Genomic DNA, 23,677 nt, shown 5'->3' on the forward strand with positions numbered 1-23,677 from the left:
GTCTGTGGTTTCAGCAGTCACATCCCACCCTCTCTGCAGCAGCCAGACTAGCAGGGCACTCTCAGAAGGCCTGGCACAGATTTCATGCCTACGGCTACCAAACATGAAGTCCAGACAGGCTTATTCCCTGCCCTGCTCCTAGAAGGGGTCTTAAGGGCCTTAGCCCCTTGTATATGGGGAAGTCAAAACAGCTGCAGGAACAAAACAATCTTTGCAAGGGCTGACATACACTTTTCCCCCTTTGAACTACACTTCTTGTGGTTTGGAGACAAGAAAAGCCTCCACACGTGCTGACCTGGCAACCTTGTGGGACCTCTTTCAATCCTGCCTGTGTGAAGGCTTTGCCCTTGCAAGCAAGCCTGCGCTGCTGCGTCTTGCAAGGTGGAGGGGATTCCTCTCTCTGGGCTCCTGTTCCCATTTCTTGAGAGATTAGAGAACTGTAGAACTAAAAAGGTAGTATTTTGTGCCGTGTCAAGCCAGACGGAGGGAAATGTAAAAAGGAACCTGTTATACTTCAGTGGGATGCTTAGAAGACAGTAAATGGAAAAAACCCAGCCCTGTAGATGCATATTTAATACATCTGGAGACTTCCTATTCACAGCAATAACCCTTCCCCCTAGGTTAGAGAAATCTAGGGGTGGGAGGACAGTTGTCCCACAGACATATGACATCAGCTAAAGAAAAGACACAAATGAATGCAAAAGTCAAAGTGGTTGGACTTCAGATGTCTCCATAAAAAGGAAAAAAAAACCACGTAATTGAACTAGCCCTGTCAGAATACCAGTTGCCCAAGATTAAGACAAACAATGGGGACTAAAAAACGAATATAAACCACACACTGAAGCACACAGCATTTGAGAAAATATGCTCTAGAAGAATAATTTCAAATTGGAAGTTCATTTTTATTGTGTCTCTATCTGGAGAGAAGTTCCTTTAAAACAATTTAAAAGTAAACACTACACAGAGGGGATCCGATAGGTACAATTAAAGAGGAGAATACTTTAGAGGAATATAACCCCATGACATCTCATGTCCCTACTACTTGTTAATCGTTTTTCCTCCCTCTATAGTAGAATGAAAGGAGGCAGCATTACTTGGAAAATATTCGTTAACTTCTTGCTACACTGAAAACTTCCATGATGAACCTGAGGGAGCAGCACTAATAGTTGACTTCAGCAAGGCTTTATGAATGCACTGAAGGTCACTTTAGTATGACATTCAGCTGCTCCCAACTCAAGTGAGACCCAAATAATACAAGACACCAACCAACTCCTCCATCCCAACAAGCAAAACATCCCTACTAGCAGAGCTCCAGAACTGTCTGGAGGTGTCCCAGGAAAGCTTCAGCAGAACTAGGCATTGCAAAGGGCATAGTGTAACCAGACAGCCATATTTCAAGTGTTCGTAATGAGCTTGTCACCAAGAAGTTAGAGCAAGTACGCACTGCAATTCAAAGCCGGGCAAACAAGGATGTCTATCAAATGCAGAGTGTTCCCAGAAGAGATGGAAATGTCACAGCACAATTAAAGGGACAGTCTCTCCTTGTCACAGGGCTGTAATGAGTATTCCCAGCAGAAAAGCAGGAGCCCACTCATTCCCTTTGCACAGTCACAAAACTGCAGGTATTTCAGAGGTGACAATGAACAACCTAATTTTCCACAGCAGAGGACAACTACAAAAACCAGAGCATTAAAACCACTGCTTTGGTTCCAACATAGAGAATTACCTTCCAAGCTCTTAAATATAGAAAAAAAAAAAGGTCACTTGCCATGTAAGTTACTAAGCTGGGGAAAGAAAAGCCATTTAGACACCACAAGATAGCTGCATGAATATTACAACACATTCATAATTGAAGCACTTTGTTTTATGCAGCAGCCTCCCAGCCTCAGCTGAGATGTTGGTTTGGTGATGCTCACACAATTGGCAGGTCTAGAAAAGTCAGTTCCAAATAGTTTATTGTTCAAACCTAGGTACAGGGAAGCCTTGAACTGCAGCTCAGGGGTAACTGAATCTAAGTTAAGTTCTTGAAACTTAAGTGAGGGCTTCAGCCATACCAACATCCTTTGCCTGGTGAAAGTTGAACAGTCAGAAAAAGAAAGCAGCCACCACCTCCTTACCTTTGCAGAGAGGCACATTTAAAAATCCAATCAGTTTGGGGGATGAGGTGGGGAGGGAAGGTAAGAAGAAAGGGGTTAGAAAATACTTACAAAACAGAATCACCAGAGAGGTCAGGGTAGGCTGTCAGGGGCTGCTTCCAGCTTAGTACAGCTGCTAAAGTCATTAGACAGTGTCACCCCACCCTTGGGCTCCCAGGGGCAAAAGCAGAGGAAGAAGTGCTCCTCCTCATCTCCTGCTGATCCGGCTGTTTCTGGTGTGAGTGTAAATTCTCTCTATCCATTCAACATTTTGCAAACAGGCCACTGGAAGAGGGAGTGCCTGTCTGCAGTATTTGCAGGGTTGGTCGGGCACTGAATTCCCAGAACAGAGCGGATCTCTAGTGAGAAGTTGGCTAGAGTAAATCACACCTTCAGTTTTACCTCTCTACTCTAAGCTTGTCTCAGGCTTCCCCTGGAGCCAGCACAGAGCCTGGATTAGTCTAAATGTTCCTGTCTGTCCTACCAATACTCCATTGACCCCACTTCCATCGGCTACTTTAAAACAAGACCCCCAGGCTCTCTCCACAGATGCCAGCTTCCAGACAGCTAAAGTTTAACTAAGTTCCACCCTTTGCACATCCACAGATGCATTAACAGGATGCTTTGCTTATACCACTGCAAAACAAAGCAAGAGAACAACCAACCTCGATCACTATCTCCAAAAAGCCCAAAGAGAGTCAAAGACAAGCAAGTTCCATTGAGCATCCTTACCCTCATCACAGACAACTCTGAGACTCTGCCTGAACAGAGAAACCATTCTCAAGCCCCTGAGCTGTAAGCACTTGAAGGAGAAAAGCATCTCTGCTTTGCCAGCATTGACCCTGTTTGGAGGAAAAGCTTCAAACACTGTTTTTTAGGACATTAAATAACTTTCCAGTAACTCCTAGCCAAAAATTCCTCATCACCCACCCTGCCTCCTCAGATGGCCTGTGTTTGTCTGCCTTAGTACATACACTGGGCAGAAAACTGGGGCAGGACAGGAACTGATTCATAAGTGGATCAAGTATCCTCGCTGCAGGGCTGGTGACAAGCCCAGAAAGACAGGACGCATGGCAAGGCAAGCACTGAGTTCAGAATAGGGCACTGGAGTCTACTGCCACAGCCAAAGCGCAACCCTTCCTCCCCCTCCTGAAGGGGTTTGGGGTGATCCTTCCTTGAACTCAGCTCTGCTGATTAGAGTCATGAACACCGGTGCACAGAGGAGTAGTTACACAAGCTATCACAGGTATTTAGTGGTGGCCACTTACCTAAACCTGTCCTCTGGGATGAAGCCACTGGTACTAGAGGAACAGTCTTCAACCTACATAAGTGTTTGTTTCTCCTCCTCAAATTCCAGGAACAGCTCCAGGACTGATGTAGAGAAGGGGCTGCTGTACGAGGGAGTATTTACTTTTTATATCACGACCATGGTCTCTTACAAGGTTTAAAATTCAAATACACAGCCATGCTGGGAAGAAACAGAAATGCAACGCAGCAAAGTAGACCTCTCTGAGCAAACTGACGAATGTACAAACAGAAATAAAGTCCGGAATCACATCTGATGTACCACACTCTCTTGAAATGCTTTGTAAGGAAAAAAAAACAACTTTCCAGGGAAAACCAGCATGCACAATTGCACCTGAAATAAAGCATGGTGTTGGCAATTAGGCATACTGTGTCTGGCAATGCATCCAACCAGCGAACACACAGCTATTGACATTTCATAAGCAAACACAGTAACTGCATTTGCAATTTTGTATAGACCTACACCCACACTGGAAGCCTAGGAAACTGCTAGCATATCACTTATTTGTTAGAATAAACAGAAGCGCACTGGTTTTGGCCAGCTTTTGCAAAATGATAATACTAACGCTCAGAGACGTTTGCTAGAAGTGCAGTTGATGCCAAGCTCCCCTTGTGTAAAACGTGGGGATCATGAAGACAACATCCTAGAGAAAGGGGTAAAGCAGCAGAAAGCAGATATAAGAGAGGAACATCTGTCTTTACAGAATTTAAAACAAAAACCCCCACCACACTAAAGAAAAGGGACTGAAAAAAAGTCAATGCTACTTGCAGGCATGGCAGAGGGGATATAGGGATCAAAGATGATCCATGAAATGCCAGAAACAGAGAAGCTGGGGTTTTTATCTGCTCCACTTGAATAGTGCCCCTTTAGACAAGATATAGTAATTCATCAAGAAAGTAAACTTGGTCTTATTTGGTACTAAGTAAAACCAGTTACTTAACCCCAGAGAACAACACCTTCAAATAAAGAGTGCTATGTTTCTTATGAAGAGGCAGAAGCCAAACTCAAAAAGCCCTCAATCTAAGAGGATGGAGTTTGCAATAGGGAAGCCAGCGTAGCCCCAGGAGTTCAGAGTCACAAGAGAGCTGTGGCCTCTTTATGTCCCTCTCCGACTGCAGCTGCTGAGCGGCACAAGTGAAGTCAAAAGGTGATCGGGAGCACATTGCCAGCCACACACTGATCTCCCAACCAGCAAGTCTCAAGACCCCTAAGCCAGAGCACTGAGACAAGCAGAGACCTTCCTTATGGTGATACCTCAGTGTCATGTCCGCCCTCCCAGTCAAGGGGAGAAGAGCAGCCTCCCTTCTCAGAGATCCCTTTGCATCCCAAAAAAGTTACACTAGCCGTAATAGCTTTGTTTTACGTATTGTATGTAATATAATACTGGAAATTAGTCTGCAGTTATGTAATTGCAAAGGAAATGGCTATGATCCCGCTCAGCCCAGCTGAAAACACCATCCCACGATGCCTCCACCGCAGACATGGCTCGCGGAGGCTGTGATGGAAGAGCCCCCATCCTGCCTGCAAGCAGAGCAGCAGCAGGAGAGGCAGAGGTGCTCGGGAGTATGCTTATACTTCACCGGCTGTCAGGTTTTCCATTGCAAACACTGCTGCCACAGTTTATAGTTTGACCGTTTCAAGCCACATCCACACAAAACTTGGCAGAGAGGGAGCTGCTCTGGCCCAGTCCCTCCTCCTTCTACCTTAAAGAAATCTGTGCAGATTCCTGCTTTAAAGTCACAACATTCCCTTTCTGCAGCAGAAATACATCTTTAAGTCATTCCACGAGGCTTTTTTTGTTAAGATTTAAAAGAAGCCTATGTACTTGACTCAACTATTCGCATTATTGTTCTGAAACAGCTCAGAAATGTTTAGATAGTGTTGGACACTGCAGGTTGGTTACACAGTGCCTTTAAACAAATTACAGTCACCTCCAGCAAGGAAGACAAGCCCTGTATCCCAGACACCATCTGGAGAGACTGTAAATCTCCCTTTTTCTCCTGATGCATCTGTGACCAGTGCTACATGCAGATTTTCCTTCTCAGCTAAGGAAAAAAAAGAATGAGATAAATATCCATCAGATATATCAGGCACACTGCAGGTCGTCTGCTCACGTAACCAGAATTCAGAAGGTCTGAAGGACAATTTTTGCTGATGCAAGACAGGTATTTGCTGCTAAAAACTAAGTGCCAAATCTGAGAGCTGGTACCTTACTAAATAATTTGTTTGAAGTATAGAAATCCTACCGATTTCTTTCGGTCTAGCAAGGTTTGCTTCTGTGGCAATTGCAGCAACAGTCGGGTTGGGCTTCACAACTGAGATGAAGGGTTTCAGAAATTATTTAGCACATATGCTACGCTGACCTCGCTTTTAAGTCAACTTCAAATGATGTCCAAGTCATAACTTTCCTTGGCACAATAACGAAGACAACCTTATCCAACTCTTTCAGTGAAAGAGAAGACAAAGTATGACACAAGGCCCTACCAAATGGGCTTGCGCATATCTGCCTGCAAGACGCCTTAAATGCCATTTCTTACATGGGAAAAGTAACACTGAATAATACGATACAGTAAACACAACACACTTACTTAAGATGAAGTTAATGTAGCTTGATGACAACCAGAACAGCTTCAATAAATCAAGTATCAGATTATTTTTTCCCCTTCTACCTCTGCCCTATACACTGGCCTTTGAAAGCAGAGCTTACATCCTTTCAGGGGGTACTCAATTTGGAGGCAAACATCACAGGCCTAGCTCAGGCCCTAGAAGCATTCAGAAGAAAACATACAGCAGGACACAAAACAGGCACCATTGTTTGGAAACTAGTTTTGACCTTCCTTGTGTAAAAAGCATAGGGCCATTTGACCCGCAAAGAGAAAGTGTTTCCTCCCCAAAGCCATGCAGCACAGCCAAGTCAAGGTTTCTCCCACTCCAGGAAAAAAAAAAAAAAAAAAGAACCCTTGAAGTGCCTCTAGGCATTGGCAAGCAACCCTGTTCAGGCAAGGTTTTAAAAAAATCAAGCGGTCATTTGTGCCTTTTCATATCTAGCTTCCCCAGAGTACAGTTAAAAACCCCCACACCAGATATATGATGTGCTATACGCATCTGTGTGCACAAGGAAGTTTGAGATATTGGCCCAGCAGCACATCCAATGCACACTGTCCAGTCTGATGGGACTTCTCAGCCATGCAGAGACCATACTTCCATCTAACCATGCTTCCTTCCTTTCATTGAAGGAACAATCCCTGCTGCAGGTGACATCCGTAACACCTTACATCACCTTTGCTTGTCTAGATCAGGAGAAGAACAATTTATACAATCACAGATATAGTTTCACAGCGCTTATCACGTCAACATAAGCATACAGTCAGATGAACTACTACACACATGCATAGTTCAATAATCTTATTTTCTTGAAAAGCATATTCCCCATGTTCTTAGAAGTCATAACCACATCTTGTAGGCTTGCTTGCCTACACTAAACAGATACCCAAATTCAAACAATAACTCATGAGTTTCCGAAGTTAACACTTGAGAAACTTTTGCTGCTTTCATTACATGCCATTTATAGGTTCAGCTATTGCTGAAGAGACAAGAAGTCACAGTATTACAGTCATTCCTGGGGTATCCCTAACCTAGGGGAGATTGAGAGTGTATGTTTGGTGTCCTGTTCTTGGAACAACTGAAACATGATTTCTCTGCCAGAACAGTTTAGACAAGTACCCAAAGCAAATGATGCGCTCTCCATCACCGACCAGTGACTTACATTTAAAAAAAAAAAAAAAAAAAAAATCAATATCTTTACTTTATACACATGTATATAAAGGACAAGATCATAGCATGGCATTCAGGGCTTCAGATCTCCTTCCTTGTTTACATGGGCATTAAGAAATCCAGCTGCTAAGCATCAGAATATGGTATTAAGAACTGTAATCCAAGTTCAAGGATGTTTCCTTAGAAGAGTCATATTTCTGGACCCACTAATTAAATTCAAACCCCGACACTCTCCATTTATATCTCCACATACCATGTGATTCAATACAATATGATGTGAACTGTGCAAGGCAGAGAGGCCACATTAAAAGAAAATACAAAGGAACTGTAATTTGGAATTTAGACACTTCTTGCATTATTTAACAACCCAATTCCCTTGGCTCCATAAGCCATTATCCAAGACAGGGATATCATGGATATGAATATAAGTTACCACCATAACCAGGCTTGTTCTGACAGCAGGAACACCAGCTATTGACAATGAGGAGCCCTCAGGCTTGGAAGGGAAGATGCTTGTCCACTAGCCCAGACACAGTTTAAGAAGTTAAGACATTCCCCCCCACACACACACTTCAATCATAACGATTGCTTTATTCTTCTACTTCATAGAATTGCCTAGGTTGGAAGGTCAGATGAGCATTTTGTCCTCCACTAGTTTTGCAAGTGACACAGTCAGTATCCAGGACACAAGCATTTCTGTTCATGCTAGCCAGTGCATTTCCACACGCTATCCTTTTGGACGCCACACTAAATCACTGGCCAGCAACTGACTCTGTCACATTCAGCCAAACAAGCATTAGGCTTTCAGACAGCAAAGAAAAGTTAAAAGAAAAATAAATAAGTCCAACGCATGGTCATCATTGTGGATAACCTGACTCAGAACTCTGGAAGATGGATGTGAGTCCGAGATCAGGGCGCCCTGGTTCCCCCAAGCTCTGGCATGCCCAGCATGCTCCAGATCCAGCCAGCCGTGAAAGCCCTGCGTGGGGAGCTACCGCGACATCAGCCTTCACTCAAACGGCTCCAAATGCCAGCAGCTCCTCTGGATGAGGACACACAAGTCACGAGTGGGCTGGAAACCAGTCCTGGACAACAGCTTTGAATTAATACGGAGGGAGTGCTGGAGGGGAGGAGGGGGAGCTGCTGAAGACAGGCAGTTATTCAAACCAGCTGCTAACCCGCTCCAACCACTCACATGGATGCACTCTCGTGTATTTGTTCAGGCTGACTCAAAGCTACCAGACATCCAAGAGTTAAAGTACACAAAAGATATCTATACAAACACTTGCCAAAAATATCATTTTCCAAGTGGAAGCTGGTTATTCCAGGGATGGCAGAAAAAGGGATTTCGTCTTGCTTTTACGTGACAGGCTCTGCCTCCTTGCCTCAAAATTCCCCAATTAACACTTCTGCAAGAAGTTCTGAAACTGTGCATGGCCACGTACTTACGCACATTCTCCCCCCTCCCTACTGAGCTCTGGGCCACGGGCTAAGCTGTCAAGCCAAGTTTCATCCCAAGCAATTTTTAAACACTCATCCTATAAATCCTCTGAAAAGGGACTTAGTAATGGAAATGCTGACAGAGACTTGAAGAGACAGCAGGGCAACTGTATCAGTCTACTATATATCAGCTTCATTAGCTGCAGATCCTTCTCTCCTTCACCTTCGTTTTCCATTAGCGTACTTTGGCTAATTAATGCACAAAACCTATGAAACATTCTTACAGTAGAAGGCAACATTTGGCCCCCAGCCCAAATCAACATTGAGAAACTTCAACATCCTCAGCCAGACATAGTAACTGTACCAGATGGAGCTAACGTACAGCTACAAGTAGTGATGAGGAAACTGAAAGAAGAGGAACACATACAAAAAAAATCGGACCATTGGAAGAGGGAAAAGCAGCAAATGTGTCTTACCGCTTTCGTTTTTCTCTATGACGTCCACGACCTCTCCAGCCTGGAGGCTGATCTCAGAGTTCTCCTGCTTCTCATAATTGGACACCACCACATATTGCTCCAGGATCATGGGTTCAGAGCTAGCATCAGCACCTGGGGAAGGGAAAAAGCAAGCCGTAAGCCAGCTTCCAGCCATGGCTCCTCGAGAGCGACCTCCGTCCATCCGATTCACGACAGGCCAACTTGTCACCAGAGCCAAGCGAATCAGCAAACAACCTTGGCTCGCAGCATATCCCCAAATGGCTGGCCATATAGAAACAGCCTCCTCTGGCCCACAACCCAGCAGCACAGAGGGACATTGGAGAGAAGAAGAAGAAAAAAGGGGAGGAAAAAAAAATACGAAAAGGAGCTGAAAACAGTGAATTAGTTGCAAAGTTTCATGATGGATTCTGAAAATAAACCTCTTCCCAACATGGTTTCCACAATCCTTGCTCCCATTCAGAGAGAAAAATCCTGGGCAGAAGCAGCATAAATCCACAGATGAGCCATCCCCCCCAGTAAACCCAAAGAAAAAACAGCTCTCCCCTTGGCGGCTCAGCTCCTTCTCCACTCTAAAGGCTTGAGCTGAAAGTCAAGAGGGGGCTGTAGATGCCAATCATATTCGTCTGCACTGCAGCCCTTAAATAGAAACACATGAGCGGGATTGAAAGAGAGGGAGGTGGGGTGGAGGGAGAGAGGGGAGGGCGGGGAAGAGTGTTTACTTGAAACAGAAGAAAGAAAAAAGTTATAGCGCCAGATCCTTGCTCAAACACAGCCACCCCCCGCCTGCCCCCTGCCAGCTACGCAGTTCCGCATTCCCTGCGGCAGAGCAGCCCTGAGCGGGATCGGGGCGCCACGGCCCCGGGCTGCCCCAGTAGGCACAGAGCTCTGGCTTCCCCCTCTCCATCACCCTTCGGCACCTTTTGGAGCCAGCTTCTCCAGTTGTTCCCTTTCTCTTCATACTGAGGGCTTTTGGCTGTCAGAGCCATTTATGAATGAGCGTAGGATCTCACACAAACGGGCGAAAAGAGGCACAAAATAACTGTTCTTCTCCCTTCCCCCACACACCTGGAGTTGTTTCTTGTGGGGTTGTTTGGGTTTTTTTGTTTTTGTTTTTTTTGTGGGTTTTTTGGGTTTTTTTTTTTTGTTTTTTTTTTTTTTGATTTCTAACTTTTTCACCCACAAACCCAAATCGTGCCTTTTGAGGTGGAGCTGTGAGGCAGGCATGCCGCTTGTGCCAGACACGGAGAGGCACCCACTCGCTCTGCCGTTCGTTGTACAAGATAAATCTCGACTCTCTAGTACCACATAAACAGTGCCGCCGAGGCCTCGGCACCCCCAAGCCCAGGCACAGGCTGACTGTGCTCTGCCTGGAAACCACCTCAAAGAGTCATGAAGACCTTTAGGACACCAGGGTTTCTTAATTTGCCCTCACTTACACACACTATGTATCAAACTGAAGTGAAAAGCACCTACGATTTCTGTCTAAGAGGCACCGGACACATGCCTTAATGCAAAACTATTTTACAGGTTTCCCGTTTACAGCAATGTGTATTAGGGCAGAGTGGTTTGGACCAACAGCATTATTATACATTTTATACAGTAAGAGGCAGTTCCTGTCGGTCTAGATTAAGACGCAGATGGAAAGGGGAGACAGCAGCAGATGTACGACTTGCTGCATTTCACGTGACGGGGGCAGAGCCAGGAGCAGACTCCAGGTCTCCTGAATCTCTGATGACAAATTGGCTACAAGAGACGGGAAGGAAGCAGTATGGTCTGAAACTGTCCACCAGACAAGTCAGGGGACTGACAGCCAAGCACAGGATGCTCAGTGCTGTATTTCCAAAAGCAGCATGTTCATATGCGTTTAGGCTGAAGATGCAAAGCGATTCTACAGACAAATAATTAGCATCCCTGCCAAGACAGAGGTAAAGAGTGCATCAGCCATTAAAACAGCATCCTGTGAAATGAAAATCCTAGAACAAAAAGCAATTAATTCAACCATTTCCTGAAAGGAAACGCTATCACAATGCCTCCCTTTGGACCAGATTTAAGAAATACAGAAAATTAGAAGACTTCCTTGCTCCCTAAGCATGCCTCTGACTCTCCTCAGGTTACATAGGTTAATTTTCTTTAAAGAGGAGTCACCTCCTCTAGAAGTTTGTGTTTAAGAGATTTAGCTTTTCTATAGCTAGTTGAACCACAGCCAATAGCAGGAATAGGGGGAGAAGACCATGAACTGACAACGTTGAAATTTATAATAAAAGTTTTCACCATAGCTGTTCTTTCGAAATAAGCATCGTGTTTCTGGTCATAATGAATCAACTTGACTTGTGTGTTCTGGTTTAAACCAGTGCTAATTTGGTTATCCAGAGTGTGACGAGATGCTTCCCCCTGTTTCCCACTGCTTCCCACACAGTCCCTTCTCCAGTCCAGAATCAGGCAGTATTATCATCTTCCTTCAACCTATTTATGCAAGTAACACCTACAACCCCTACTTCATTTTAGTCTTCTTAAGATAAATACCAGTTCTCTAACCAGAAACAAAAGCTGTCATGGCCTTATGTTTACACATGTGCGTCAGCAGAGAATTCACTGTGTGGAAGGGCAAAAGGAGGGACCAAACAGTGGCAAAGGGAGCAGGGGACATGCAGGAAGCTACTTGCTAAATAGACACCCCAAATGTCTTCTTTCCTCTTATCTCCTAGACAGTTTTCATGGGAGCAGAGTAAGGCAAAAAACCCAAAGCACAGCATTGGCTTGGCAGCAGGAGCAGTGCTCATGCGTTGCACATGACCCTGATGGGAACAAGGAGACGACCAGGCTGGCAAACACCCCGCCATCAGCCATTGAGGCCAAGCCAGGGACCATGTGCCAGTGGAGCAACCTTGCCAGGAAACCCGGAGAAGCAGCATTTCAAATCCACCTCTGCAAATCTGGCTCCAAAAAAAAGTCAGTTTATACAACAGTCCGGCAAGGTAGGTTATATCTGCACTCACATATTTGAAACCCAGCACTTTACGATGCCATTTACTCTGTCCTACCTTGGATAAGGTACTCACTGCAGGAGGATTTCTAAGTCACTATGGTGGCTGGTGCAACACATACAATCAACAGTCTGTTTTAACAGAAGCTTGTATAAGTGTTACAGGGTTCCTATTAAAACAACAACAAAAAAAAAACACCCCAGGGTGATAAATTGCTTTGTCTAGGAAGTAACCAAGGTCAAACTTGATCATTTCCAGCTACAGCAGATGATGCCTAGAGGATATCCCCCTTTGGAGAGGTGGGGTCCCTATGGCTCCTGGAGTGATGCTTGCCCAGGATTAAGGACTGCACAGTGGGGAAGACTTCAGTAAAGGAGGAAAGAAAGGAGGAAGGAGAAAAGGAAAGATGACAGAGAAACAGCTCCTCCCGGTAATTAAAAGCATTAAACATTTTGTGGATAGCCTGGTTTAGGTTGTTACTATATTCCCTTCAGCCACAGTCAGTATGGTAAAAAAAAGGAAAAAACAAAAACAAAAAACCCACCACCCAAATTTAACCCTTCTCAGCCTTCTGTCCCTCACGAGCATCTTTAAATTAATTACTCCTCAATGACACTCAGGATGCTCACAACATTGCTGTTACGTTATGTGAGACCGCAGGTTTTTCCCCCCAAAGGGGGTTCAAAAGAACCTCAGAGAGCACAGCACCAAGTACACCCACCGCTGTGGGCACTTCCATATCCCTGCCAATTAGTTCGGGTCTAATTTGTAACACGGGACACAGCATGAAGAGTAACAGGCTGCTCAGTGTGAAGCACGCCAGAGAAGAGGGATGCAGAGCAGCACAAGTTCCCCAGCAAGCTCACATGGACACTGCAATGCCCCCCAACACCAGAGCCCCACTTTTTTTTAAAAGACTCTTCAGCCTAGGCAGAAGAAACGGAAAGCAGAGGATAGGACAAAGCTGATGTGCCAGCTAAAGTTTCCCCCCTGCTTCCCCCCCCAAAAAGCAGAATTAGTGTTTTGGTTTAGCTTCAACTTGCAAGCCCGCCCCGGAGCAGAACGCACGATAGATCGCTGGCTGAAATAAGAGTTTGCTTGCCTCTCCGTTTATTTTTGCCTCGAGTCCGTTTCCTGGTTAAAGTCTTGAGGATACCCCTCCTCCTCTCCATAGGGCTCCACTTTACAATCCTCCCGCTCCTCACCTCAGCGATTCCCTTCCTGGGGCTGGGCAGAAATGTCATCGGGGCTTGTCCATACCCCTCACAGCTGGCACTATTAAGTGACACAGTTGCACCCTGTCCCCCTCGCCAGGCAGGGAGGAGGGAGCATCATTACTCCTGCTGTACTCGGAGACCGGCAACTACTCTGGAAGCCTCCTAAATAAGAGCGCAGAGCACCCGTTCCAAGGAGCGTCTTCCTCCTCCTCCTGTGTTGCAACAGCTAAGACCTATGATGGTTTTGCAATCGCCAAAAATTAAAACCACCAACTGGACTCCAAAAATAAAATCATCTGGATATGGAAATCTGAGACTCCTGATCTTTGCCAGAGTACTCTGTTGTTATCAGGCTATAAACATGTCTGCTCTTTTAATCCATACAGCGCACAAGCTTTTATATTACCCTTTTATGATTATCAATCAAGTGTTTACAGATTCAGACTTAATGAATTAGTACTGGGGTGGTCAGTGGAAGTTTTGCAGAAGCCGCCAAAACCACAGAAACGGTCAGTGAACGCCATACGGATGATTCACAGCTGAACAACCAACTGGTAGGTAGTGCAGCTCTTCCAAGCCGGGCACAACTGCTGAGGACACGTGCAGGGTCTGCACACAGGGATGTCTGGCAGAAAGCATCTCTGAGCGTCATGGCTTTCCATACAATAAAGTCAGAGCTTCACAGTTTTCTGCGCATAGGGAAGAGTAACTGTGGTAGCTTGGATCTAGAGCTGTGGTTTCTTGCCTAAAGCCAATTCATCGAGGGTAAGTCTTTACGTATCTCTGGAAAACTCCGTTTGGGGAAGGAGGAAAAAGAGTATCCAGAATAGCAGCAAGCCTACTCAAAATCCTCAATCCGTCTATCACCTCACAACAGCCATATGCCCAGCTCTAAACAAAGGGATTTTCTTCCCCTAAAAACTTTACCTCTTATTTCTTATCAGAAGGACCAAGTCACTATGATAAATAAACATGTTAAAAACTGCGTGTTTTCTTTAAGCCTTCCACCAGTGATCTGCCCCCAAATATTTTAAGATAAAGAGCTTAGGTCTGCCTAAAAATTGTGTTAAATGTCTCATGCACACAAGATAAAAAGCAGAGTTTCACATAAATCACACAAGGTTACACAAGAGCTCCCAGTCTCACGGTGGTCTCCAAAAAGCAGTTGCTAAAATAACCGGTTCCTAGAGTAAGCAGTGGGATGAGGCTGTTGAAGCCTCCTAGAAATCTGCTTGAGGACAATATGGATTCAGATCAAAACCATGTTTCTAAGCCTAGGATCTCTCTTCTATTCAGTAGGAGGTTTTTGTTTTATTTTGGTATTTGTTTGTTTGTTTTCTTAATGTGCCCTAAACAAACAATCAAGTCTTTGACTCATCTCCTGGATACTCCTGCACTGCAGCCTGACTTCAGCCCCCTTCCCACTTACCAAAATTCACACTGTATTTGCACGTCGATTATTCTTGGAAGTAAAAGGCCCCTCACAGCTTGTGACAATAGGAAAGGGGATTCATCTCCATCCCTTCTGTTAGGCAGGAATTCCCCCAGTCCCAACAGTGTTTGACTTCAGAGATCGACAGCTCTTAGTGTAGCAGTCGTAAGCCACAAAGCTTTAGGGACAGAGACAGAAGTTCAGCACCACCCAGCGTAACTAAAGGAATTCAGTACAAGCCCGGCCCAGTCCCCAGGTCTTGGCAATAAAACAGCACTGGGAAAAGCCTCTTTGCCTCATATAGATGAAAATAAGTATTTAGATAAGTCTATCAAATGGGTTATTAATACACTATCAGTTCTGTAGTTCTTTCCTGAGCTTGGCCAGGTAGGTCTTTTATAAAAAGCAAAGCAATTCTCCTCTGTGTTTTCAGAAAATAGTTTCAAAAGCAGGTGACACCCTGCTATTAAGCAGCAATAGGATTTAAAACAGAAAGGGAAGGGTTTGGATCTGACCATTAAAGTAATTTAGAAGACTCAAAGCCTGAGAAGTTCGGCCTACAAAAATTCTCAGGCCAAAGAATGACTGAGAGTAAGAGAAGGTTGAGGCCAGATCACCCAGTGATGGCCACGTCAGCATGTAAAACTTCTCACCCCAGGTTAGCAGCCATGATTAACATATAAGAAATTTCTCCACAAGTGAACATCCATCCATCCATCTTCCTCAACTCCACTGCATTCACATGCTCTGCGAGCCTTTCAGTAGATGAGGCAATAGCTTCCTTGCACAGTAGCAAAAAACTGTAATCCTTCTTACTATCTTTCTGGCTATACAGGCAGAAGTCTGGTATAGATGGTAACTCCATGAGCTGCATTAATTCCCTCCTGGTCCCCTGGGTTGCTGCTACAAACAGCTACAGGGCGCGTAAGCCAACAGCATGCATTGCCACCAAGAAGGGAATAAGACTAGTGATCATAGCAGCAGAAAATTAACGTGATGCCTGGATTCATTCCCCAGCATGCGGCACACATAGTATTTTCTAGTGCTTCTGAGAGCCAAGATCTGGATAAGCCTTCAAGAGTTTGGGACAAGTGGCAGCTTTAAAGTAGACTGTGGCTTCCAGCACTGGAGTACGTGTCTGACGCACAACTAAAACCAGCAGCAAAACACAGCCCCCACGGGGAACACGTTGGGAACGAGCTTGGCCCATGGTAAGTGGCAGACACTCTCACAAGCGAGTGCTCCAGATCAGTTCTTCCTTCTTTACAGTCCTCAGCAGCATTTCCAACAAAATCCTGACAAACGGAGAAATTCAGTGCTGACCTTTGCCAAGTGGAGCTTGTTAGTCTCAGGATTTTTATTTTTTATTTTTGATCTGCTAGGTTTTAAGACAGAGCCAAGAAAAATTAGAGGCAGGAGGGTAAAAGTTAAAAAAAAAGTTGAGTCCTCTTTCTACTCCTTGGAAAGTTGGCTCTCTGAACAGCAATTCCAACCAACTAGGTTACAGGTAGCAACAGTTAAGAATACTGAAGTATTTTGCACACAAATCTGTTAAACTGCTTGGAGATTTTCACACAGCTGCTAGACAGGGTCTTCCACCAGGCTGAAGTCACCTATATACTCTGGCATTTGCCCTAGTCCTCCTCAGCAGTGCAACACATTCCCATTACTCCACATGGCACAAAGCAGACTAGCCAAGGAGTTTAATGCTAGTTGGGGTGTTCCACCACAGCACCTTTCAGGATCTGGCTGTACGGCACCCATCTTTTTCCAAAGTAGGAAATTAAACCACTTGCAATCCTTGGTTAGAGTCTCCACTTCATGGAACAGTTTCGTGCCCTCAGCTGGAGCTCAGGCAGCACAAAATTGGCTTCTGTTCTAGTCTCCAGCCTGGGAGATCATATTCAAATTCAAGTCTGATCCATCACCTTGCCACATTAGGATATAGCCCATGGCAGTCTGGACTGAGAAGTAGCTGTCTTGGAAACCTGGGATTCATTTGGATGTGAAGTAAACTGAAAGGCCATGTGAACTGGAACAGCATGGGGAGTTAAGAACCTGCCAGATGCACCAGAAGACTTCTGAGCAGGATTACGTATCAACATTCACCTTCTCAAGCACCATGCAATGCAATTAATCACTTACATTTGCCCTATCATCACGCAAAGATATTTTTGAAGCCAAACTAGCAACACGCATTTAGCTAAAAGCAGTCAACAGAAGGGAAGAAATTTGTACCTATTAATGATTTCACTTCTTTGCCCTTCAAGAAGGGTGAAAACCTCAGCATTCAATTTGTCATTTTACATATAGCAACATGAAACATTCCCAACAGATATAGAATCAGGGAAACTCAGCCTCACCCCCCAGCCAGGCAATCTGAAGGCTTCTTGTCGTTCTTCACAAGTGACACCACCTCTTCTGTCTCCTCCTCAACACATTTTGCTCCTGCTCAGTCTCATTCTGTTTTTCTGTCTGAACTCCCTGGTGACCTATCAACCACCAGGCTCCCGTGACTTGAATACTTCAGATATTTCTGCACTTTTATATCTAACTACCACCCTGAAATTAGACCTACTCTGCTAGGATCAGGCAGAATCACCCCAGGGATATATTCAACTTCTGTCAAGGATAGCATTTCTGAAATCACAGCAGTTTTGCTTACTAAAAACCTCAGACAAGCAAGCACTCATCCATTGAGGATGGTGGGATTTTGTTCACATACTTTGAACAGGGCATGAACTTGAATATTTACGATATCAGGTATGGAAAGCAGCAGGAGTGTTTCCATCTCTCCTTGCCTTCAGACCTATGTGTGGCCTTAACCACCCAGGTGACCAGGCCAGCATCTTGTACAGACACAGGTTCTATGGCTTGTGATCATTCATGCTAACTCTGAAGGAAGAAAAGACCTTTTCTCTGGTATTCCACATCAGGTGACAAATGTTTGCATAAGAAATCCACTGGTTACTCAGGAGAAGTCCTGACCCCTTTTACTGTAAAACTTAGGTTTTGCCTTGTATTGGACTACTTCTCCTCAGACCCTGACATCTCACCTAGAAGTTGTTTCCCCACTCCCTCCTCCTTCCAGACTCCTTGTGATAAGGAGTCTGATGCTCCCATGAAAATTTTGCATCTTCTTCAGAGTCCCATGTTTTCCATATAAAACCTTTTCTACTTACTGTGGAAAAGCAAAAGAGCATTTCAGAAGAACAAAGAGCACAGTCACATTCCTCTCTTATCTTGACCCACAAAATTTCTCACTTTTGCTCCTCCTCTTCTCTCCTTCATCCCACATGGCATAGCAAGAGAGCAGCTGTGTAAGCACTTAGCTGAGGCCAGGGTCAACCCACCACAAGATGGGAAGCTGCTTTGGATTGTGGCTTTGAGTTGGGCAAGGAAGATGCAACACAGCAAACTACAAATCATTGCTAGTGCCAACATCAAGGTGTGCAGCAGTCAAAAGCAAAGCTCTTCCTTATCAGAAATCGTGCATCATGAAAAGCCAATACACAAGTAGACGACAGGTTCTGGATATCCACTGTTACAGACTCACGTTCAAGACCACTCCAAAAGCACACACAGTTTGAACTACAGACTTCTCTTTTTAATAGCATGCAGAACACCAAGACACAAGAATTTACCTGGAGCAACACTCTTTTTTGGAGTCTCAGACAAACTGGACATCCAAACTTGAAATCCAAGAAGAGGGCAGCCATGAAAAGAGAAAGTAATTAGAGAAACAAGAAAACAGTCATATCAGACAGTTTGAAAGTTAGCGAAGAAAACACTAAGTTTTTGCTCAAGAGGGGCATTGGCATGATGGGGACTCAGTTACAGGTCGAGTCATAAGAACTACCCAGTTCATTTTTTATGTTTTAGCAGACTTTCAGAGCTTCTGAAACTGATCTGTAGTGATCTGATTTTGAGATCTCTGAATAAAATATGCTCTGAGCTCATTCCCAATAGGACAGGGAATGCATACCAAGAGACAGTTTGACTCATTAAGCCTCAGACCTGCAAAAGTATTTAGCTTTGCAGCTGTTAATGATCCCCAAAAGACCAACAGGCAACTCAGAGATTGAGCTTAGCAAACACATGTGAGTTTCTACAAGCATTTGCATTTTGTTACCCTGGGATAGCATTAAGGAAAATAACAACAGACAAATAATACTCCACAGAAAAGAGTACAAAGCTCAAAAAACCGTACATTTAAAGTTTAACTAGAAATACCATTTTTTAGACAATGAATGAGGCAGAAACCTGATTAAGGAGAAAGCCAACAGAGTTGCTACCAACAAGGTCAAGAGATTTCCCTCCCCCTCCATGAAACGAGGTGTAAATACTTGGCTTGGGATTCTGGGAATAATCTTCAAATGCTAAGTGGTGGGGTATTTTTGGTTGAATACACTGGAAGCATGTTTTAAGAGTTAGTAGGTTTGCCCCCATTTCAAAATAAGAACCACCAAACACTCCCCTTCTGTGGGATGAGGGAGATAAGGATGGCTGTTACTCTCCCATTGCCTGGGAGAAGAGACAAGAGAGTATGACAGGCTAAGAATTTCCTAAGTTCTGACAAGCAATTCCAAAATGCAATTTTAAAAACTCATTTGCAACGGGGAACCCCGTTCTGGACCCATCAGTTTAACAGCAGAGAAAAATCACTCTTCAACCACTTGTAGTGAGGGGCAAGCTATATTGTTGGCCTTGTCTATTTGACTTGATATTCTGCAGGTCAAAAGACAATAACAAGACAGCCAAAAATCAGTAATAGATTCCTAGGACGTATGAGAAATTGCTAGCATGATACATAAGCATAAGAAACAGCTTTCAAACCTTCCCACTGGAAACCAGAAGTCCAAGAAACACATTGCTGCGTTTCCCCAGTGCTAAGGGAACGGTGAGGTTTTGAAATCCTTTCTTTAAATCACAGTTTTCATTGCATTAGGAAAAAAACAGAATTCAGATGGATTCAGCATTTTGCTTGCTTTTCAGTCAGTTCTCAATAGCGGCAGTCTTGAGAAAACCCTGAAGTCTTCCAACCTTCTAACTCCCAAACCCGTGCACTTCACTGTCACAATACACTACGAAATACTGTGGTAAGTTACAATAATTTACTTTGGGTTACCATTTAAGAAAAAAAAAAAAAAAAAAAAAAAAGGTTCTGCATTGGTAGAGTACAACAGGAAATCATCTGGCAGAGTAACTTGTGCTCTAGTTTATGGAGGGAATATACAGCATGTTTCTATTACAGACTCGGGGCACGCATGGAAAGGGTGTGAAGGAGTTGTTGTCAGCAACTTGTCTATTAGCTTTTGACTAGACTTCCACTGCCTTCAGGAACAGGATTGTGAACTTCAGTCAGCTGTCAGATCTTTTTCCAGACAGAAGAACCTGAATATGGCAGCAATAAATAAAGCAGAAGATTTATTGCAGGAACAACTAGGAAGACTTCAAACTGTTCGCCCCAATCCAAATCCAGTAAAAGGCTGAAACAGGCAACAATTATGGATAAAGGGAATAAGCGGCGCTTAACACAAGCTTAGAGCTACCCTGGATCTGTCTGCACAAGAACAGGAGTTTAAACCTAGATCTGCAGTAGCAGTATTTACAAACACCCCATGAGAGATCTCCCGGAACCAAACTCACCATAAAACCCAATTCCCTTAGCTACTATCAATTTTTTTAATTTTTTTTTTTTTTTTTTTAAACAAAGTATTTTTTTCTCCTTGTCAAAACCATTGGTCTATGCCAGAAAAAAAAGGGCAAGCTAAGCATTAACTGGTAAATCACCCCACAGGTCCCCAATGCAGGCTCCCCAGCCCAAGCACTTCTCAGCCGCCCCAGCCTGACAGCAGCTAGATGTGGATGAGGTTGCTTCTGAAGCAGAAGACAGCTAGCATATTTCAGCTGCTCCTGCACATCTGCTTAGCATTAAACTTCCTTCTTAGGATTTTTTTTTTTTTTATTCCAAGACGTTTAAGCTCTAATTGCTACCAGCTTTTAAGAGTTCCCCCTACAAATAATAAAAATATCAGACATTAGTGATGGATTCCACTTCACAGAGAGCTCAAACGAAGAGCCGCAGAGGGAGTCAGGGTACAGGGAGGAGGTCAAAGGCCCCAGAAGCACGCTGTGCCCGAGCCAACAAAACACAAGCTTTGCATGGCCCCGGGTTTCCCCTTTAGGACAGAGTTTTACTGGAATTCTGCGTGGGGCTTGGAGCCGGTTTCCAATGGGATTGGTAACGGTAAACGAACAAACCCTTGCTTCCTGCCTCTCCTCTCCCCCGTCGCCACACGGCTGAGCGCTGGCTGGTCTCAGATGGCTTGGAGGTGGGGGGGGAAAATCTCAGTATTTGGAAGGGAAGTTAAAGTTGCTTGCTCAAAGCAAGCCGCTCCTAAGGCAATGGCATCCCAATTCTGCTCCTAACACCAACCCCCACAGCCCTTGCTGCCGGCTTCAGCTGGAGCCAGAACAAACCCCTCCAATCAGAATTATTTTTAAAAGCTCAAGAGAAACACGGGTCCATAAATTACAGCTAAGCCACAGGGGCGAGGCGGTTGTGAAAAGCACAGAGGAGGCTCCCTGTCGGAGCCGCACTGCACAGAAATAGCAGCGGAGCAGGCGTGTCGCTGGAAGCGGCTGCTGAACCCCATCCCATCCGAGCTGCCACCGTGGAGGTGGGCAGCCCCCAGATGGATCAGCTGGGCTCCTCAGGTGGGGAAGGAAAGGCAAGAGGTGGGGGGGAAGGGGGGGTGGCAAAAGCTTTAAAGACATAACTAAGCTGGTTACTGTGGTGAACTAAATACATGAAATGGATGATTTTATTTAGATTTCACCAGATTTTTTTCTGCTGCCAGTGAGACTGGTTTGTTTGCTGCTCCTCCCACCACTGGCAAGAGAACAGGCGCCAGACTGCTGGGGACCAACGCTTTACGCTCGCAATACAGCCCCACTCATCTCATTTTAGCAACAGACTATTTGTCTTGCATGCAGTTACAGCAGAGCAAGCTTCCAGGAAAACCTACAAAAGCTAGAGTCAGCCTAGAGTCAAATGCACAAGCTCAATGCTACCAAAATCCAGGAGATGTCACATTCATGGTTCACATCAGTACTACATATCCAGCTGGGTCCTGATCCAGCAGGTGCAGAGAAACTCCTCCTCCACAGGCATTTTAGCAGTAGCTACTGGTGTGGGTTTCTTTTTGTCAGTAACACTGCTTAAATTCTTCAGTTCAATGTTGAGTCCGGTGTCCCTTATTTAATACTGCTGTAAAGGCCAGAAGGAGGACCCTCTGAAAGATTCACAGGGTTGCATATTGCTGGGGCTACCAGGGACCTTTATAACAACAAACTTTTTTAAACTAGTATCTGTATAGCTGTCTAGCCTGTATAGCTATATATTGCCCAACAATATTCCTGCAGTAATTCCAGGGAATTGGATCATTCTGGTCATGAGTCTCAGTATTCTGGCCATGCAGCCCTTGCCCCAAATGATTTGTGTGCATAGCTGAAAAGTTAACATGGGCCAAAGACAAGTCCCAGCAAGTGATCTGGATGTGTCTACCTTGCTTTGGAGAGTAAAAAGAGTTTCATTATACAGGCCTGACCTGTTCTATGGAAGTTGCGTTCCACAGGAGATAACAGTCTTAGGTCCGTTTAATAAAACGCTTTTGTTCTCATGAAGCCCTATCTGAAACATCACCTGGGAACACTTAACACCTTCAGCTGTTAAGGTGCAGCTTCAAATACTGAGAAAAGGATTATAAGAACAAGTGGCCATGCTGAAGAGATGCTAACATCTGAAAGACTGCCCCTTTCCAACAGTGATCAATTCTGTAGGTCATTAGTCCTCTCCATGATGAAGTACTACTGGCTCAGTTATTCAAGGACCACAGTGATGAGTGCAGCTGAGCATTCTGCAGATCCATTTTCCAGATATACACCCTTCCTGTCTTAATTGGAAGGGTGAAAAGAGACTAAGCAGTATCTTTGAGTAAACTGAGCTGGAATCAGGGCTCCACTCCACTTCCAAGAACTTCACTGGTGGTCCAGTAACTGGCAGTGTTTGCTCAGCCTAGAGCTGGGGAAAGTAGATACTTCTTTTACTCATCACTGTTCAAATAAAAGGCATTAAGAGAAGAATGGGGGTGTTTTCATCCCAACAGTGGTATCTGATAAATCAGCAAGAAGTGGGCTGACCAGGCTGTTCTTTAGAAGTGTCCATTTCTTAGAAGTGGCCTAGAGCCTTGTTTACTGTAGCATTTGTCACATATGGCAGAACAGAAAACAGAAATTAAGCCTTTATTTCAATCTAGATTTTTTGAGGTCAAGTCTGCCAAGGAGTTGGTATAAATGAAGTGCCACGTTGTTGTCCTGGGTGCTCAGGTGGGACACCTTACTGCCCAGAGCAGGTAAGGAACCCCAGGAACCAGGCTTAGTCTACTCAATCCCTCCTCTGGCTCCTCCAGAGCTTCTTGCTGGGATTTTGCCTCCACTTCTCCCCTCATTGCTTCCTTTCTGCCCTCTTTAGACAAGCTGAGGAACAACCTCCTCCTCCTGTCGAGGTGAGGCTGGCCATCCATACAACCAAGAGCAGGAAGATCAATGAGGAACCCCAGAACTGTGGGGTTTGTTTCTGCTCCCATCTGCAGACAGAGCACTATGCTCAGTGCTCCCCCATATCTTTGTGAGCCATCTCCAAACCCTTCATCCCCCAGACCCCTTGTCAGCCTGTCTCCAGGTTTTCCTCCTCTAGCCTCTTCCCCTTCAGCTGGGGCTTCACACTTTGGTTAAATGGGAAAAAATAAGATGCAGCTTATAGACTAGGGGAGGGAGAGTGAACTACTGGTGTTGCTAACCTCCCCCAGGAATGGAAGTAGTTACTTT

The 23,677-nt window shown here is 44.7% G+C and overlaps 1 protein-coding gene across 7 annotated transcripts in view; it reads right to left on the reverse strand.

Annotated features, from left to right (window-relative positions):
- SH3PXD2A (SH3 and PX domains 2A) overlaps nucleotides 1–23,677 on the reverse strand; it is a 280,366-nt gene that overhangs the window by 66,177 nt on the left and 190,512 nt on the right. For 2 of the 7 annotated variants that reach the window (XM_054205000.1, XM_054205002.1), the window contains exons 7-8: nucleotides 18,430–18,477; nucleotides 9,132–9,263 (exon numbers count right to left, since the gene is read on the reverse strand). In XM_054205000.1, coding sequence (XP_054060975.1) covers nucleotides 9,132–9,263; nucleotides 18,430–18,477 — 180 coding nt within the window. Of the gene's footprint in view, nucleotides 1–9,131; nucleotides 9,264–9,571; nucleotides 10,200–13,238; nucleotides 13,566–18,429; nucleotides 18,478–23,677 lie in introns of those variants that run through there. The other 5 variants (XM_054205001.1, XM_054205005.1, XM_054205006.1 and 2 more) reach the window with 4 other exon arrangements.

The sequence above is a fragment of the Rissa tridactyla genome, chromosome 6 (assembly GCF_028500815.1).
Source record: "Rissa tridactyla isolate bRisTri1 chromosome 6, bRisTri1.patW.cur.20221130, whole genome shotgun sequence".
NCBI classification, from domain to species: domain Eukaryota; kingdom Metazoa; phylum Chordata; class Aves; order Charadriiformes; family Laridae; genus Rissa; species Rissa tridactyla.